This window comes from Podarcis pityusensis (genome assembly GCF_964106645.2).
Source record: "Podarcis pityusensis genome assembly, chromosome: 6".
In the NCBI taxonomy this organism is placed as follows: Eukaryota; Metazoa; Chordata; class Lepidosauria; order Squamata; family Lacertidae; genus Podarcis; species Podarcis pityusensis.
Genome location: NC_138030.1, coordinates 81561207 through 81581510, shown reverse-complemented (window position 1 = coordinate 81581510; position 20304 = coordinate 81561207). Strand labels below are relative to the sequence as shown.

The following is a 20304-nucleotide window of genomic DNA, read 5'->3' as shown; positions in this document are numbered from 1 at the left end:
AATATATCTCTTCTATTTCTATCCCATTGCCACAATTTCTTCACATTTTCCAGATAGAATGCTGTGCTGCGTTTGCCAGTTAACTGCTGGTGCAGTAGATAGATGCACATGAATTCAATGGATTAGGTCTGACTTGATGGCTGGCTGTGTAATGAACAAGTCCCAAAACTTGAAGATGTGTCTGGGTTCCTTGGATGTGCTAGACTGGAGCATGGCTGGGAAACCTGTGGCCCTCCAGATGTTTCTGGATTACAGCTCCCTTCAGCCCCAGAGAACATGACCAGTAATGACTGGCAAACATGTTCCTGGTTTAAGAAAGATCTTTTGTTTCTCTTTTTATAAGTTCTGTGTGTAGCAGCGGGGTATGTGGGGAGGATTTGGGAAGTTCTGAAAGCCTTCTTCGCATTGGGCTGTAGCTCCTAAGAGGTTTGTTTGGTGCCAGTGTTGATGTCATTTTGGTGCAGGATGAAGAGCAGGATTTTTAGCTTTTTAAACATTTTACAAAGTTTAGACCATGTTTAGCTTTACAGTCTACAAAAGATTTAAATATTCCAATCCAGAAAACTGCACTTGTCATTCAGATTCCCTACATTCTGCAGACCCATACCTAATCTCCTCCATGCCTCATACCTAAATGGAAAACCATACCCTTTTCCAGTCTAGCAAGATGTCCACATTCCTCAGGCTTTACCCTGGTCTCACACTGAAAATACTTCTTTTGTGCAAATCAATTCATTCCTCTGTATAAGCCAGGCTTCCTCAACCTCAGCCCTCCAGATGTTTTTGGCCTACAACTCCCATGATTCCTAGCTAGCAGGACCACTGTTCAGGGATGATGGGAATTGTAGTCTCAAAACATCTGGAGGGCCGAGGTTGAGGGAGCCTGGTATAAGCCTTCCTCTTTTGTGAGGAAAATCTTTGTCTGTTTTTCTATCCAGGAAAAATACTAGATTTCCCTCCCTAAATCATATTTTTTAAAAAATGAAAATAAATGAAAAACACTTTTTTAAAAGTCCCATGTAGCTATGGAAGATTTCTGAAACCCTTTCACCCCAAGTTTTTTTTTTAAATGAACCTTTGGGGGCTCTAACACTTTGTAGTTAGAGTGGGAAATTGATTTCAAGGTTCTTTTAGAAGTATTTGTTGGTAAGCTTTAAGCATCGTGTAGTATATGCAAGTACATGGACTTCTGAACAGAATAGTAAGATTGCCTTAATTTTTTGTTAGGTGTTTTCAAATCATTTAATAGTTTATTGGACAGTTGTTTTCAGCTAATAAAAATGACAAAGATTGGGTATTAGCTTAGTCATTACAAATGTCCTTGAAATGATTTAGTCTTAGAGTTTTGTTGGATGCAGAGGCTATGATATTTGCAGTTTTTTCCTGCAATGTACAGGTAACAAAGAAATGTTAAACTTGTAATTCATCAGTGTTTGTATATTGATAACACATTGTCTTGAGAAATGTAAAATGTAAAAACATCCTTGTTGTTCCCTCTTGTTAGTACATGGCTATTTGGTCATGTCTGGATGATATCAGCTTAATCAACTGAGATATGAACGACCCTTGTACCCTGGATATAGCCTTTTGGCTTCTTCGTTTGGGTAAGCAAGCAAACAAGCCAGGAAATATTCAGTTAACTATTGTTAACCTTACTTTCCCAAATTGTCTATAATAGAAAATGAATTTGGAACATGTCAGAATGTGAAACCATGGTTTGAATCTGGCTGATATCCTGGGATTGTTCCAAAGCCATTAACCATGGTTTCCCAATTTGGATGCAGTGGGAAATTGTAGGTAACCGAATATTTCCTGCCTTGTTTGATTCATGTGAAAGAAGGAGTGATGTGGCTGCATGTGGACTGCAAAGAGGTTTGTTCATATGCTATCTTATTAAGTCATGACATACATATCATGACTTAATAAGATAGCATATGAAAAACCTCTTTGTCTGCAGCTTTAGGGAGACATTAAGTGTGCACGTTAAGTGGAATATACAGTGGTACCTCGGGTTACATACGCTTCAGGTTACAGGCGCTTCAGGTTACAGACTCCGCTAACCCAGAAATATTACCTTGGGTTAAGAACTGCTTCAGGATGAGAACAGAAATTGTGCAGTGGCGGCGCAGCGGGAGGCCCCATTAGCTAAAGTGGTGCTTCAGGTTAAGAACAGTTTCAGGTTAAGAACAGACCTCAAGAATGAATTAAGTTCTTAACCCGAGGTACCACTGTACAAGTTTGTTTTAAGGGTACTAATGATTACAAAACATCTTGTGGAAGAAAAAATCAGGTATTGAGTAGTACAACTTCCAGTTTAAGGCTATTTAATGTCACCACCCCACCAATATTATTGTCTTCCTTTGAGGGAAAAGTAAATTGTTCTGTATAAATAGACAACGAATATCTTCCATTAGCATGGAAGTTCCTTTGCTTCTAGTTGTTGATTAGCCAACGAGAATGGATGTATTTGTCATAAATTTGCTAGGCTGCTATAGTTGGGGATTGTTCAGGGGAAATGGGGAACCCGACCTTATTAATACTGTGTTAATGGGCTCTTCCATAGTAAAACACAAACAAAGACCAACTCTTAAATAGTACTCTGGGCTTCTGGAATTCTCCCTAAGGCAATCAATTTAATCAGTACCAGGTGCTGTGTGTTGCTTGGACAAACTTGAAAGAATATCCTTTATAAAATAACTTCTTATTCCCCCCCCACACACTATGCAAACATTTTAGTACTGTTCCTTCTCCTGCACTTAAGACTATATAACCATTTCTTACTGGGGAAAGATTTGGTAAAGATCATGTCCATCACAAAACTTAAATCTAACAAGAAAAAACGATTGCAAGAGAAGTGTGGACTTGACTTTGGAATGGATCAGTCTCACATAGTATCTTTAGGCCACGGGGACATAATTTCAGATTCTCTTGAAAAAATAGTGTTACACAACAATGTATGTAAGCTGTGGTAAACAGCATCCCTTGATGACTCTGTTTTGGGGTAATTTTCCGTTTTCTGCTTTATAGTAGCAACACCCCCCCCCCCATTTTAGATATCAAATTGTTTTATGTGCCCTATGGGAACATAGTTGCTCACTTTGGTAATGGTGTGTTGTTCAAAACATTAAATTTGTCACAGTGTAGTTACAGTTCAGTGAAGCTTTTATTTGTGTAGTACAGCTTGTCCACACACAGAGAGGGGGATTTTCACTTTTCCCTCTGAAACAGCAACTCCACTCCTCTGTACTGAAAACTTCTTTTGAATCCCCTATGAACTTATAGGGACCCCTGACCATTACGTCCAGTCGTGAATGACTCTGGGGTTGCAGCGTTCATCTCGCTTTACTGGCCGAGGGAGCCGGTGTTTGTCCGCAGACAGTTTTTCCGGGTCATGTGGCCAGCATGACTAAGCCGCTTCTGGCGAACTTAAAATGAACTATATTCTGTAACTTGAGAGGAGAGGAGATAAAAGCCCTACTGAATTGGTGAGTTAGCTTTACGCTTCTCTGAATTGTGGCCATAGTCTCTTCAACACTCGTTACCAAGTACAGTGGTGCCTCGCAAGACGAAATTAATCCGTTCCGCGAGTGTCTTCGTCTAGCGGTTTTTTCGTCTTGCGAAGCAACCCTATTAGCGGCTTAGCGGATTAGCTGCTAAAAGGCTATTAGCAGCTTAGTGGCTTAGAAAAAGGGGGGGGGGGAGCGAAAAAAAATCTCAAGACTCGCAAGACTTTTTCGTCTAGCGAAGCAAGCCCATAGGGAAATTCGTCCTGCGAAGCAACTAAAAAACGGAAAACCCTTTCGTCTAGCAGGTTTTCCGTCTTGTGAGGCATTCGTCTTGCGGGGCACCACTGTAATAGTATCTTCATGACACCATCAAGCTCTCTTCAGAACTATTCACTTTTCAGAAACAAATGTTTCCTTGTGGTGATATTTCATAAAGGGGGCTATGTTCTCCTGCTGGCTCCAACAAATTGCATGTACTAATTGGAGCTTGAGTGATGTTGACTGCGGGCACAATCCAGAGCTGTTGAAATCATTGGAGGAAAGTATACAGTGGGTTGCATCCAGTACAATTGCTTTGTGGACAGAAGGAGAGTTTTGCTCATGGAAGGGCCCTGCGAGTGCTAGCCATGAGTAACAGTCTGAGACAGGACCCAGAAGCTGTTGGACAAGTTAAAAGTCAGGACTGAAGAGCAAGTCTAGAAGAGCACAAATGAAGAGCAAGCATACAGGAAAATGCCAGAGCTTAGGAAGACCGTGTTGCTCAATCAAGGCTCAGCAGGAACAGGAAGCCCTGTTTGTTTGTACCTGCCCAGAAAGATCCAACGGCGTATCTCGGAGGGTGGAGTCATTCTACCATGTGTAATTTAGTGGTTCACCACATAGATGAGTGTCACACAGATCCAGCAGCTCCTGACAATAATTGTTGAAGTTGTGGTGGTGGTTGTTAATTAAATTTGTATACCACCCTTCATGTGAAGATCTCAGAGCATAAAACTCTTTTAGTTCACGGAACAACTGTATTGGGTTGACATAAATGCCTTCAGCACACCTCCTTTCCATCATTCTAGGCAACTAGAGTAATGCATAAAACTATTGCATAATATGGTAGCATGTTTGTGCAAAGTGTGGCTCTCTGTTACCAACCAGCAGTTGTGTGCAGAGCTATTTTATCACAAGAGTGCAGTATCCATTAGTGCAATTCAAGCTTCTAACCCAATAATGACCTCCTCAGTAATCTTGTGAATTAGCCAATAACCCAGTAAAACAAGCGCTCGGCTGCTTAAATACTTGCAGCTGGACAAATCATTATATGTGTCGTCCAAATAATTTCTGCTGTTTCTCTAACAAGGCTCTTATGAACTTCAGAAGCCATTGCCATAGCATTTGAGGTAGGAGACTTAAGTTACAAATGTTGACACAAAGGATACTTTGCTGTCATTCTTACATAAGATATAGGATGCAATATGCGCAACATAAGATCTAGGTGTTAAAACAAAGCACTTTAAGATGACAATCGGTGAGTCAGTATTCCTGAAACATTGTAAAATATTGTATATTAACGCTGCACATTTTAAGGTAAATTTCCATAGCTGCCCAGTTTTACTTAGTCAACTCGCTTAATTTTTTAGGCTGTACTCCTACATACTCCTGCCAACCTAGCAGTTTGAAAGCACGTCAAAGTGCAAGCAGATAAATAGGTACTGCTCTGGCGGGAAGGTAAACAGTGTTTCCGTGCGCTGCTCTGGTTCGCCAGAAGCCTCTTAGTCATGCTGGCCACATGACCCGGAAGCTGTACGCCGGCTCCCTCGGCCAATAAAGCGAGATGAGCGCCGCAACCCCAGAGTCGGTCACGACTGGACCTAATGGTCAGGGGTCCCTTTACCTTTAAACCTTGTTGGAAACAGTGGGGCTGACTTTTGAGAATTTCACTGTTAGTTAATCTACTATTTATTTGCTTTTCTCCCTTATGTAGGTCCTTTCTTCCTAATTTATTCCTGGGTTTGGGATCAAACTATACATTTCACTTCAGGGGTTTTTTTATTAGAATAATTGAGACCTGCCATGTCTCTTTTTAACAAAAAAACAATTGGAGGGTGTTGGTGCCATTTGGGATCATGGTGCAGGGTTGAGGTAACCCATGCCATTTTCCTGCAATAAAATAAAATAAAATAAAAATCCCTGATGGGTGCTGTTTTCTGCAAATAGATGCTTTTGTTGCTGAGTTTAACATTGGGGACATTTAGACATTGTTGCTTACCTCTTAACCTGTCCAGAGTGTCCAGGAAGGGAAGGGGTCTACAATAACGTAACTTGTCCCCTTCAGTGTGATACAGCAGGGATCAGATGTTGGTGTCTCACAATGATGAGTGGTGGGGACAGGGCAAATAGGAACCTGAAGTACCTGGTGGGTCGAGGTTTTTGTCTGGTAAGTTTTAAAAAAACATGAACATGCCTGCTGTGTTTTCTCAAAGGCAATCAGATTCTTGGAAGCTAATCACATGTGCCAAGTCTTGGGATTTTAATGCCAAGGTGATCTAAGCAAGAGAATGTGTTTTTCATTCTGGCTCTGAGACTTATAGCAGCTGAGGGCTGCAACATTTCTCTTTTGCCAGGCATGTTCTAAACCCCAAGTCGTAAACTTTTGCTTCTGTGTTTTCCATCAACACCAGCTTGCTTTTCAATATTTAGTCAAAACTGACTATACAGTGCTAGACCTTCCTTCCCCACTCTATTAGTCAGATGCTATTTTTTTCGTCATAACATTCCATTCATGTGACTTATCTTGCTATCGTTCTGCTTTGCCACTCAGTCTCCTTCCTGAATCATAACTTGCAGCACAGAGAGTTTGCTTTCTATCATCTCAGCATTTGCAATGCACAGAGGTGTGAGAATCCTGGGGTGTGTTCCTGCTAAAGTGCGTCTTTCCGCTTCTCTTAGCAGTTTGGCTGGTTAAAATATATTTGTCCTGTGAGATTACGCAGCATCCTGATTCCTTGGTTAACATCTGTTGCCAAAGCTGTTTGTTTTTGCTTTCCCTGACCGTGTGTATTCAACATAGTTAGGGCATTTGTTTGGAGGACAAAAATGGGGACAACTAAAATTACCTTGCTTCTGTAAGAGAACTTCCCCAAATGAGCACAGATTTTGGAAGAAAGTCATAATGGGAAAATGATTGACAGGACCACTGTCCTTGCTACCTTAATTCTAGTGAGGGCTTCTAAGTGATGATGGAAAAGTACATTGCTGGTTGGGGGTTGCAAAGCTTCTCAGTGCTCTTGTTTTATACTTCAGAGGCAGCCTTTCATTTGTTTGTTTATTTGCTTTCACAATATGTGGACACTTCAAATTGCAGCAAAAAAAGCACACCTGCAATTTTCAATCTCATCAGACATCCACATATCACCATGTATCTGACGACACCCATCAATCACACTGAAAAACCTTGCCGAAGAAACACTGCTTTGTTTGCCAGGAAGACCCACTGAACATGAACATGTTGCCTAAGAGCAGATTTCCAGGGGGCATATGCAACTCTCTTGTGGTGCTGACCTTTAGGGGTTTCTCTCTAGGTCCTGACTCCCTGCAAAGCAGCTGTCGTCACTTAGACATTAGGGGTCCTCTTAAATGAGATAGCATGTACAGAAATGCAGCTCCAGATCTAGACTTGTATAACTATCTTGATTATCATCATCACGCCAGATGCGCTTAAAAAATGAATGTCACAGTTCATTTTATGCCAATGTTTCTGAAATGTCAGATAGCTGAAACACGCTTTTTCTCTGAATTAAAATTCAAGGCACACTTTTTGTATTCCCAAAGGTTTACATTTAGCGTGTGTAAATTATATTAAAAAAGTATCCACCCATGGTGCAGCCTAGTTTCTGTATGAGTCGCTGATCTGGGCGTGCCATGTGATTGGAAGGAGACGAGTTTAGAGCAATTGGCTTGTGCAGAAGCACAACAGAAAGCCTCCCCTGAGAACGTGTCGTTCTGCTGCTGCTTCTCTACATGAACAGTGGTTGAATGATGCAATCACACATCCACCATGGAGATGCTGTAGAATTATCCACTCCCCCAGTGTAGGCTGTTTAGAAGAGGCAAAGCTAGAGCAGCATAGCATTCAGAGATGCAGCAGGGGGCCTCTTCCGTGTTTATGTACAGTGGTACCTCAGGTTACAGACGCTTCAGGTTACAGACTCTTCTAACCCTTAGGTTAAGAACTTTGCTTCAGGATGAGAATAGAAATTGTGGCGTGGTGGCAGCGGGAGGTCCCATTAGCTAAAGTGGTACCTCAGGTTAAGAACAGTTTCTTTTTTTAAATAATTTTTTTATTAACAATTTCAACATATATGTATATATATAGAGAGAGAGAGAACAGTTTCAGGTTAAGAACGGACCTCCAGAACGGATTAAGTTCTTAACCCGAGGTACCACTGTACTCTTGTGAATTGGTACTGCTCACAGCAGGTATTAATTATTTAATTTAATGCATATCTCATGTCACATAGTTTGGGGATTTCTCATTTATGCAACAGATTACTTTTAGGGCACAAAATGAAAGCAAACATTGATGATATATATCCTGTGAATTATTTCTTTTTTCCTTTTTTTAAACAAGATATTTGATTTAATGGATGCCAAAGCCCGTGCTGATTGCATCAAAGAAATAGATCTTCTTAAGGTAAATATGTACAATGACTTTCTTTTTTTACTTGAATGAAGGTGAAATTTAGCATTTATTTGTTCATATTTTTATTATTCCCAAGTCTAAAGATTTGGGAGAAGGCGTACCTAAAATGTGTTCACTATGGATTTGGGATGAGACAGGGGCAGGTGTGTATTTTAAATGCAGCTGCAGCAAAACTTACATATCCTCAGCTGATTTTTGAGGCAATAGAGTTGCATTTCGACTCTCCATAGCTAATAACCAGAGCGGAACTTACTTGATATGTTTATTTACTTCTCTCTGTGTGACATTGTGGTTTGTATCTCACTGCCCTTCAGGGCAGCTTACAGACAACAGCAACAACAGCAACAAGGTTCATAATAAATAACAAATGAAAGCTAAAATGATAGGACCCTATTCTAGCTTTAGCCTCATTAATCCCCCCCCCCCAAAAAAAACTGCTACAAAATATATAAGATTACTGTTTCATGAAACAGGTGGCAGGTCAACTGCTGTTTTTTTTAAAAAAAATAAATTGCACCATAATCTCAAATATGTGCTGAAAGTAGAAAAGAACCTAAGGAACAAGTTAAAAATAGAACTGGCCTAATGAATTTCTTAGGAGTTCCATAATGAGCATCCCATTACTGAAAAGATATCCTTCACTTCATCCCAGCTGCCCTCACTTCAGTCAAAGATGGAACTTGGGATCAGAATTTGTCCGCTGATCTTCGCGATTGTTTACTTGGAAAAAAGGCTCTCTTGAGCATATACTGTATTTATGCCTTGTGCATAAGAATTTAGGATGCTGCCCAGACTATTTGACCATCTAGCTCAGTACTGTTCATTCTGACTGTTGCTCCACGGCCTTGGGCAGAAAGAGGGCTTTTCTAAGACCGCCCCCTGGCAATCCTTTTAGGTTGGACCTGCTATATGTAAAGTTTTTTCTCAGCCACTGAGCTACTACCTCTCCCCTGCAATATATGTATAGAACACATAATGTGCATACACATGCACATTACAGTGATCCAGTGCTTTTGTATTCCTTTTATGCATGTCAGTCTCCCATCCATATCGCATTGCATTGTAAGCTGCCTTTTTAAAGTTTAAAGTGGGAACCAAGAGCTGCCCTAGTTGTTACCGAGAGCTTATCCTTGTAGGATTTTCCCTTTGAACTGCTGGCCTCCACTCCCCACCTTCCGCCACCTTACCAAGTTATATCAGAAACAGCTGTTTTTGAATGAGGGTTGTTATGTAGGTGGGGGTGAAGACTTGCCATACAAGAATCCTTAGTTCTCGAAAGCAGACTGCAGTGTGATCCAGAGAAGATGCACTTTGTAAAACAAGGACAAAAGCCTTGTCTGTGCACACACAAACTTTTTTGTTCCTCTGAATACTGATTATGAATGATGCAGAGAGACATATAAATAAGGTGAGTTACAGTTTACAGGAGGGGCTTTCCTTTGGAGTGAGTGTGGCTCTTCTTTTCCTGTTTGTTGCCAACCAGAAAGATGCTCAAATTCCCAGGTTTCAGGTTTTTGGGGCTTTAAAAAGAAAGTTTCTGGTCTTTGTGATTGCAGAAAGTGACACATGTTGTTTCTTGACGACTATTATTGTGCTTACTCTCTGCTTTAAAAATATAACAAACCTTACCTGTGATTTTAAAGGTTACTTAGGTGTCTGCACCTAACTTCCCACCCTGCCGCTCCTCCTCTGCCCCAGCCGTAGCTCTTTGTTCTGTACTAGCAACTGCTCCTTTATATTTTTAGGAGTGCCTTGTCAGTTAGAACATGGGTATTTTTGGTAGGAGATGCCTCATTGCACATATAGAAAATTCCATGCACCTTACTGACAACGTTGTGGAGGACCTTGCTATGTCTATGGAAGATATGGTATTGGAGAGGTTCTCTGTGATGTCCGCTCTGTGGTTGAGCAGATGATGGATTTGAGTACAAAAACCACCCTTGGTCAGATATGCACCTAGGAAGTAGTAGCCTAGGCTACCTGTGTGGGCAGACTGAGCCCCATGTGATTCTGCGTGGCAGGAACAAAAAACATAATAGGAAGCTTTGCTGTAAGAGAGTAGGGACTAGAAAAAGCTCATAGCTACATTGCATTCATTTTTTCACCTCTTGATAATCATGCCTTGAAATAACTTTTCAGTTCAGTTTCATGATCATTGTACATATCAAGAGATATGTAGCTATATGCTTTGAATACAAAATAGATTTTTTTAAACTTTTGAGGCAAAATTTAAGACAGTGTGATAAGTTTTTTACATTCTTCAACGTGTACTCTATGTGGATTGTTATTATTACTTTTCGTCAACACTGTTCTTGACCTGGCCATAAGTCTGCCAAAAGTTTGCTTTGCTGAGTTTTTCTTGTCTGTCTGGAGGCATTCAGCTTTAAAAACCTCAATAATTTTCTGAGAAAGAGCAAAATATTGCAAATATATCCATTTAAAATAATCCAATGGAGGCATTTGGAAATTAGTGGTACCTTTATTAATCCTGTGAGTGGAGTGTGGAATGCAAAACCTCTTCTGGTTCCAAATTCTACTTTAGTTTTGTTTTACAATGTTCATTGGTTGAGAAGCTAATGAAGTTTTTTTTTGTTTTATCATGGACAATTGAAAGTTGAAGAGATGTTTTTTCTTCTTTTTTAAATGGCATGTTCTTTGGCTTTCTTGCATAAGTCATCTGATAGCTTTGTGTGCCCCATTCCTAACTAATTAAGGGGCTTTCTTTTCCACCCCCCCCCCCAAAAAAAAACATAGACATGCTGTAGTAGCTGCTGTATTGTTTCCAGGCTTAGTTCAAGGTGCTGGTATCCTCTTTGTTAAGTTTGATTTTTAGACTTGGTTCAGGGTTTTTTGTTATCTAAAAATAATGCATGCAAATAATGAATACATGAATGTTGTTTTCTTTTAGTACAGAAAGGGGTGTTCTCCCCCCGCCCCTGTGTATATAGGATTAAATGGCGGAAACCAATAGTTGAGGCTATACGTACTGTAGACTGAAGTATCTGTTTCTTTTTCTAGCAATTGAATCATCCAAATGTAATCAAATACTATGCATCATTTATTGAAGACAATGAACTAAATATTGTACTGGAATTAGCAGATGCTGGAGACCTATCTAGAATGATCAAGGTAGGCGTTTTTCTTAACAGAGAGTTTTCTTTCTTTCTTAATATATTCATTGTTTGAAATAAATAGAAATCATATTTTATTTTTCATATTTTGTTTTGATTCTCATTACTCTGGTTTTATTTCTGGATTCTCAGGTACCCTAAATTATAAGTGATTGCCACAAATCCTACTCCAGGTTTCAATTCTGTAAATCCTTTCCAAGCTATCGAAGTGTCCATATTTATATCTCACTATCAACGTTTGCTGCTAATCTTAAAATGCTATGCATGATTGATTGCAAGGAAACATAGATGGGGAGGAGATCGTCATTAGACTCCAAATCTGGCATTGTGCCAACCATAATATTTAATGTTGGCATTTCTGTTTATAAATTCTCCCCTTTGAGATTTTTACCATAATAATTCAGCTGTAAAACCAGATTGTATGTTTAAAATGTTGGTACTGACCATCCAAACATGTAGGAACATGTTTCTTTCTGAAGTTGTGAAAACAAAGCAAATCAATCAAAAGCCCTTGGAGCCTATGAAGACTGCTTCCATAACGCTTGATTTTTGCCAACAGGAATGAACCCACAAGTCACTGCAGCGATAATATGGAAAGAGCTTAGACCAGTGACTTCTCAAAAATCAGGCAGTAGGCTGCTATGCTCTTAGTTGCAATGCTGGCTGGGTAACTTGGCACCAAACTGAAAGTGCTATGATAGAAGTACAAGCTTGTGAAGAATATTTGCAGCAGTCCCTCCACAATGCACCATTTGAGATGTTCTGTCCATCCATCCATCCATCCATTCATTTGAGTATTTCTAAACCACAACTTATTAAAAAAAATGGCCTCCAAATAATTTTTTTTAAAAAACCATAAAATTACAAAATCATAAAAAAAAACACTGAAATGCTTGGCTAAACAGAAATGTTTCCAACAGGCAGTGGAATGATAGAATTGTGAGTGCCTGTGCGAATTCAGTGGGAGCAGTGTTCCAAAATATTGGTGCCCCTGTACTAAAAGCCTTAATTTTTGTAGAAGCTAAATGAATAGAAAATAAACCAAATAGAAACTAAACTACAAATCACCATTTGTACGCACTAAACTAAATAACCATGGCACAGCCAAGAGGGCTTCTGTTTGTTCCACTTCTCCTGTTTAGGGGATGAAGAATCTGCACCCATGTTCGTTTCTAGGGCTTTGTTCCCTAACCTGACCCTAGGAAAACCCTGGGGAAAGTTATGAGTCATTTTTTAAATTGACCTAATTGGGGTATATTTGCTCAGATAATAAAATACAGGAACGGTCAACCTGTTGGGACTTGTTGAACACATTTGCAAACCAGCGAAACTGTGTATATGTAAATACACACACCCAGAACCAAGCTCGCACTACAACCTATTCTATTGGCCGCAACAGAATGCTTCTTTCAAACAGTGGGAAGGGACTCTGAAGGAAAGCCTGCACAGGCCCATGTGTGACCCTTTGTCAAAGTGCTTTTTACGAATGTTTAAACAGTGAACACTCTTGGCATATTTCTATGGAATTCGAGGTTGTTTCCACAAGCTACATTCATTTCTTCATTCACCATAAAGCAACAAGGGTTTTCTGAGAGATCTTTGGAACCCTGAGTCATATTCTGATATCCTAATTATGCACAAGATCATGCTTAACCTATTCCAGTGGAACAGATATAAAGGTCTCAGGTGGTATCAGAGGTCTGCTTACCACAACCTATTTGGCTTTGTAGGAAAACAAACCCCAACCCAGTTTTGCCACCCTTCTTCTTCCTGTAATGTTTAGGGAAAGGAATGGGAACTATTTGGCTGTGCTGGAGTGAACATGACTGTTCTGTGCACTGAACTTTGAACAAGACCATGAGCATTTTAGGCTGGGAAGGAAGTTAGGAAGACCAATTGATTGCCATTTTCCATTACTGTTAATAGACTTTCCAACAAGCCCAATTATAATTTTAGCACACTAAAAACTAGTACATTTGCCAATTGTAGTAACACACTGGAAAGATTTCAACAGCCAGCTGTTCAAAATTTTGAGATTAGTTCTTAGATTAAACGTATTCAAGTTCACAGTTGGGTTAATTGTATTATATTATGTATGGGGGAAAGTGTGAAGCTAGCTTATCTTATTTCTTTATTTATTATTAATTTATATGGGCAGCATTTAAAACAACAAAGCTGAAAAGCCAAAACAACTTCATTGTAGTTGAGGGGTTTTTGTTTTTTGTTTGTTTCTTAACTTGCACTCAGCTAAATGAATTACTCTAAGAGCTGCATTTAAGATACTTAAGCTTGGATAGATCATTCCATTCTATTTTTATATATTCATTTCTTGTCAAATAATCAGTTCCCTCCCCAATACAAGTCCTTTGTTCTCCAGACTAGATTATTGTTGTTTTGCACTGCATTGTAAGTGTCTCAGGTTTTTTGGATACAAAAAGTGTGCTTTTTAATTAGTCCTCACCCTCAGCCTTCAAAATACTATTTTTGTGACTCTTAGAAGGAATATTAACTTTGCTTTACAGCATAGAGTTGAAACTGCATCTTTGTGCTTTGAAGAATATTCCTTGCCAAGATGACATTTTTAAGCCAAGAGGGTGAAAAATGTGGTGCTACAAAGATTGACAATGTCCTGTTAATATTTATAACCAAATTGTATATATTTTGCTTATGAATTAATAATTCTGTAGGTTTACACTTGCTACAATATGAAGGTTTTGTTTTCTCTTCTGTATATTCCAATTTGACATAACATTTAATATGAGGCCTCTCTCTTTCTTTTCCCTTTCTGTGACAGACTTCATTATGGCCTATTGATGCCTTTATTTTACCTAGGACTGTCAAACCTGTCCATTTAACTCCTTTCATTCTAGCACTTGAAATCCGGTGATACATTTGGCGGATATTTAGTCAAGGCAGCATTTTCCCTTTAACAGAAATACAAATATATCCTTTTTAGCACTGAAAACCATTTTATACACACAGAGATTCATGGAAGGCCAGGCATAGCTTACAACAGTGGCATTAACCCAGTACTTGTTCAGAGAGACCAGTTCTGGTTTATAATTAGTTTTTTGTTATTAAAGAAACCACAGTTTTAAATCTGTGATTATTGAAGTCATAATTTAATCTACTTGCGAATCCAGTTTATGCATTTTCTTCTGATTTTACCCTAGAGATGTCCAAAATTGCCTGCAATGCAATTTGGCTGTGTGGCTATTTCTTACCTATCTTTTTCTTGAGAGTAGTTTATGATGTCCTCTTAACGTAGGCATCATGTTTAATGTAGTGAACTCGGATTGCTGTTTGAAGTTAATGACAGCCTATCAGGCTATGATTAAATATGTATAAGGTGTCACACTATACTCATATTTTCATAGTTCTTGTAGTGGGATCAGCATGAGTTTATTTTAGGTATATAAAGATTGAGGGAAGGAGGGAAGTACAATGAATGCATCCCCAGCTCTCTCTTTTTTAAATGAGAACACAATAGAAAAATAAGAACATTTCTCTCACTGTGTATATGTGTGTGTGTGTGTGTGTGTGTGCTGTTTTTTATACGGGCAGTGAGAAACACAGTAATTAGGAGTCAGGCGCAAGATCTTGGAATCCAATAAGGATAATAGTGGCTACTGACTCTCTTTTCATTAGACAGTACAGATGAATCTTCAGCACAGTGTTGTGCTATTGAGTGCTTTACCCTAATGAGCAAAAAAGAATCTGATGTCTAAAAGTTTAAATGGGTAACTCATTATGATGGTGCCACCATATTGACAGTCCTGTGAATAAGGTCATTCATGCAGGTTGGTGGTTTCCCAACTTCCTACTCTCAGAGACCCCTTTCCACATCATTTAAAATTTATTTTGTATCTCATTTTCTATTCCATCTTCCTATACATTTGTGTGTGTGAACGAACTACCTAGGCATCGCAGTGGATATAAGATTCTACGTTTGAGAATGCACATTCAGTTCACTAGGACTGTCCACCAGGCCTGTTGAGTATAAATGACCATCACCCCAAATAAAACAAAAAGTGTTCTAGAGCGCAACTGACAAGGCTGCACAGTCCTGACTTTGCTGACACCATACTTCTCCCCTCACTGTTCTGGTAAGCAACAGCAGTGTTGCTGCTGGAAAGCTATGGCTGCAGCTCCATTCTACTGGATGAGATGCTCCTGCTGTCATCCAGGATTTAATCCCAAATTGTGCTGTTGACCTGCATCAATGAGATGGGTGAATGACTTGGATTTTCCAAGCTTGTCTGCTTGGGTTCTTGTTGCAGTGCTGACCCAGACTTGATGGTTAGAAAGGAGGTGGTCACTGTGCTATCCCATCTCCCTCTTCAGCTTCCTGTCTGATCAAATTCAGTTTCGAGTATTTGCACTTGATATTAGGCACTTAGTTTGAAATTCCATTATTGCATATATAATCCTGCTGCCTAACAATCTCCTTGCTGGGATTGGTCTTGTTTTTGGTTTTGAGGAGCCACAGAACAATGGTTTGGGGAGACTTCAACACACATGCTTAGACTGCCATATCTTTTATGGGCCAGGATTTTTGCTGCAGTCATTCCAAAATGCTCCTAACTCAACAAGTGCAGCAGGTTATATAATTTCTCAACCAGAAAGGATGATTGCTACTAGATTCCTGAGAGTCCTTTCTGTTAGCATGCTTCTCATTCCTGTTCAATCACATTCTAGAATTCAGAAATTACCTGTTATGTAGACATGATTATTTTTAAGCACTCTGTACCACTGTATATAACTGTCTTGGCTCTTTTGTACATCAAGTACTTGGAGATGATGAATTGGTTGGGATGATCGCCAGATGTATGTAGAGGGAAAGCTGAATCAAGTGTGACCAAACACAGTTTAGAGCTCACTTTATAGTTTACCGTATTTTTTGCTCTATAAGACTCACTTTTTCCCTCCTAAAAAGTAAGGGGAAATGTGTGTGCATCTTATGGAACGAATGCAGGCTGCACAGCTATCCCAGAAGCCAGAACAGCAAGAGGGATTGCTGCTTTCACTGCACAGCGATCCCTCTTGCTGTTCTGGCTTCTGAGATTCAGAATATTTTTTTTCTTGTTTTCCTCCTCCAAAAACTAGGTGCGTCTTGTGGTCTGGTGCGTCTTATAGAGCTAAAAATACGGTATATTGTGGCGGTAACAGCAGCTAAGAAGGAATGCTTTCCTAGTATCACCGTATCTGCACAATACTGGCTGGAGGAACAATTTTGAGCGGCTAAAGGAGTCCTTTAGATGGATCTCTAGGTTATATTGGAGAATGCTCAAGTGCCCACTGTGAACATTTGCAAACCACTTCAAAACTTTGAGACCATAATTATAGCATGTAAAGAAAAATAACTCTTTTCTCTCTAGAGTGAGGACCAGGCAGGCTTGAAGCTACAGAAGGCATGATAATGTTTGAGCCTGGTGTGAAAACTAAGAAGAACAGGGATGTGATTTATACCCTAATTTGTTCATATAAATTCATGTTGCTGTGTGAATGGCACTGTACTGGGGTGAGAGTCTTGACTAATAACTTGAAAAGTAGTCCTGCTACATTGTATTATGGCTACATTGTCAGGGTGAGAGTCCATTCTATTCTATTCTGTTTATTTAAATGATTTATATACCGTCCTCCAGCAATACTTTCAGGATGACCAGCAAAAACAAGATAAATACAAAAGCAAATTATAATTGATTACGACATGGTTTAAATAGAAATACAAAGAAAATAATGGAAAATTTAACAATTCCTGGTGCACAAAAGGTACTAGGATTAGCACAAGCTTAACTTCAATGAGGAAGTAATTCCATAAGAGTGTGTCATAGCTGGGAAGACTCTCTCTAGAAACCAGCCACCTTTCCTCAGCTGGTGGGGACACCAGGACAACTAGACAGCCTCAATTGTGGTCTTTAAGGCAGCCTTCCCAATCTGGTTCCATTCAGATGTTTGCTAGGGAAGTGTGTGGAGAACACCGAGAATTGGATTAGAATAGAGGGCAGTCTGTTTCCACATTCACATACCGTTTATTGGGTTCCCTGAAGGTTAGTTAATGCATTAGTGAAACAAAAGGAAAGAAACGGCTCTTTCCCTTGCCTATTCTTAAATACAGTCGTACTTTGGTTGTCGAATGCCTTGGGACTTGGATGCTTTGGCTCCTGAATGGCGCAAACCCAGACGTGTGTGTTCTGGTTTGCGAACGTTTTTCAGAAGCCGAACATCCGACATGGCTTCTGCGGCTTCCAATTGAGTGCAGGAAGCTCCTGCAGCCAATTGGAATCTGCGCCTTGGTTTCTGAACCGTTTCAGGAGTCAAACGGACTCCCGGAAAGGATTAAGTTTGACAACCAAGGTACGACTGTATGAGAGCAGCCAGCCAAATCTACACTTTCACCATTTTTTCTTGTTAAACACTGAAGTTTATTTTTAAAAACTTTCTTTAAAAATTTAATTTTTCTTTGAGACTTCCGCATATGCTAGAGTAAAGACATTTGCTACTACTGTGAACTGAAAAATGCTTTTGATATGTACCATATACTGATTATCCAAACATTGAGATGGTACATTACAGGTGCCATTATGTCACCTTTCTCCTCTGAGCTTTTCTTATTAGTTTTTAAAGGCTGTTTTTTAAAAAAACAAAACAAAAAACCCAATATTTTTCAACAGTACACCAGGCAACACTAGCTGGATTAATTATAGAACAAAGTCTCGAGTTAATATATTTTTTATTAAGCATCTTCCTAAAGGAAATATAAAGCAGTGCTTTGAACTGACTATACCTATGTTTGCTGTTAAAAGTTTTGAAGCTACCTGTGGTACCTATTTTGTGTCATTTTTTTACTCTTTGTAATTTCAGGCTTTCATTCTTATATACATATACATACATAGAATATATATATAGATATATTCTATCATTCTTGATGCAAACTCTCTGACACCAAGTGCTGACAAGCCCTACTAATATCTATGAGTATATATATATATATATATATATATATATGGGGCGTGTGCTTTTTGTAACTCATTATTTTTTTCCAGTTTCTAAGAATCAGCAGCACTGCTGCAGTAGCAGGTTGGAGCTGTCATGACAGCAGTTGGACAGGAACTGCAACCCTGCAAGCACTCCTGTCTGGAAACTGCTTCAATTGTTTTCACTTGCTGTAGCAGTGTTGCTGGTTGCCCGGTAATGTAATACCTTTGTTCCCACCTAGGGATGCTTGGAAAGTTCAGTCTTTTCTAATGCCTACACTGTGAACTGCTCTGTTTCTTGATAAATGGGATACAGTCTGTGTCCTCTGGCAAAAGTGGAACACATCTAAATCTGATCTGGATCATGAATGTATCCATGCTCTGCATTACTCTGCCCTCTTAAATGTGGTTGGGACACAAACTGCAGTCTCTTGCATTTTTATCTTTTAGTTCTGCTACAAGACTTAAATGTAACTATTCCATTTGTTTGCTAGCCTTTGAAACCCCTCTTTTCTAATCTGATGAAGGTTCTAGCCTACAAAGGCTCATACTAAACTGCTGCCTTTAGGATACCCCAAAACTCTTTGTTGTTTTCTTTTTCCATAAAAACTTATTTAAATGTTTTGGAAATCATCATAACCTTACTTAAATATTTTTTTTCTGTGGAAGGTAAGCTTGCCTTGTTCTTTTAGCTCTTATTAGACTCTCAAGACTCTTTAGTCCCTCCCTGTAACTTTCCTTATATGCCCATGTAGGTTTCATGAGAGGCAAGTGAATTCCAAATACATGGTTGGTCTACTCATGGGATATTATATTTTGCAGCAATGCTAGGGATATATCAAGATAGATAGCTAACTACCGTATTTTTTGCTCTATAAGATGCACTTTTTCCCTCCTAAAAAGTAAGGGGAAATGTGTGGAGCGAATGCAGGCTGCGCGGCTAAGCCAGAAGACAGAACAGCGAGAAGTCATTTCAGAAGTCGAACGGACTTCCAGAACAGATTCCGTTCGACTTCTGAGGTATGACTGTATACCATATAATTCTATGCCATAGCACTAGAGCTATGCATTCAAAAGGTCCTGGATTTAGGCCCTGACATCTCTTGGTAGGACTGAGAAAGTCCTTGAAACACCTACCTTCTTCCAGGCAAGTGTCTTCACCATGTACCTTGAGACACCTGGTCTTTGGAAGGACCAAGCCCTCCAGGTAAGCTCTGGAGCAGATACATTTCTCCACTTGGTTCTGCATTGGGGCAAAAAAAATTAAACCCCAGTGTTAGCATACCACACCACACCAAATCTCAGAAAATTTGATTTCATTAGTGCACATAACACTTTTGAGAACATTTTGAGACAAGTAAAGTATAGAACATACAGGAACAGCTGGCATTATACAATGAGTTTTGTCAGAAATTTGTCTAAAAATACATTGTTAAAAGTCTTTTCAGGGTTCATTTTAAAAACAATAAAATGTGCTTTCTATGCATATACTTGAAGTTGTGTATTTGTTTCTAAATGAAAAGAAACCCGGTATCTATCTATTTATCTTGTTGACATCAAACAGTCCTCTGATATACAAATCCCAGCTATGGGGAGAATAGATACAGAGTTTGTTTTGGATTCAGTCCAGGTCTGAGGAAAGCAGCATTTAAAGAGCTTGCATTCAAACATTGCATCATTTCAGTTTTTGAAAATATTTTGAGGAAATTAAAAGTGTGTGTGTCTCAGCATACAGTCATACCTCGGGTTAGAGACGCTTCAGGTTGAGTGTTTTTGGGTTGTGTACTGCGCCAAACCTGGAAGTATCGGAATGGGTTACTTCCGGGTTTCGGCGCATGCGCAGAAGCTGCTGCCTTGGTTTCTCTCTCCTCCTGAAATCGTGCCCTGTGTTTAATGTTACGGGCAACTCTATCTTGGGGAAGGGAAGCCTCCTTCCTTTGCTTTTCTTCTTCATCATCTTCTTCAGGGGTGGGCTCCTTCTCTGCCCCCCCCCCAACAAG

General features: G+C 39.5%; 1 protein-coding gene across 5 annotated transcripts in view; it reads left to right on the top strand.

Moving 5' to 3' along the window:
* Positions 1-20304, top strand: part of NEK7 (NIMA related kinase 7) — an 86242-nt gene that overhangs the window by 33781 nt on the left and 32157 nt on the right. For all 5 annotated transcript variants that reach the window (XM_081010800.1, XM_081010798.1, XM_081010797.1 and 2 more), the window contains 2 exons: positions 8125-8187; positions 11215-11325. In XM_081010800.1, the coding sequence (XP_080866926.1) occupies positions 8125-8187; positions 11215-11325 (174 nt within the window). The remainder of the gene's footprint in view (positions 1-8124; positions 8188-11214; positions 11326-20304) is intronic.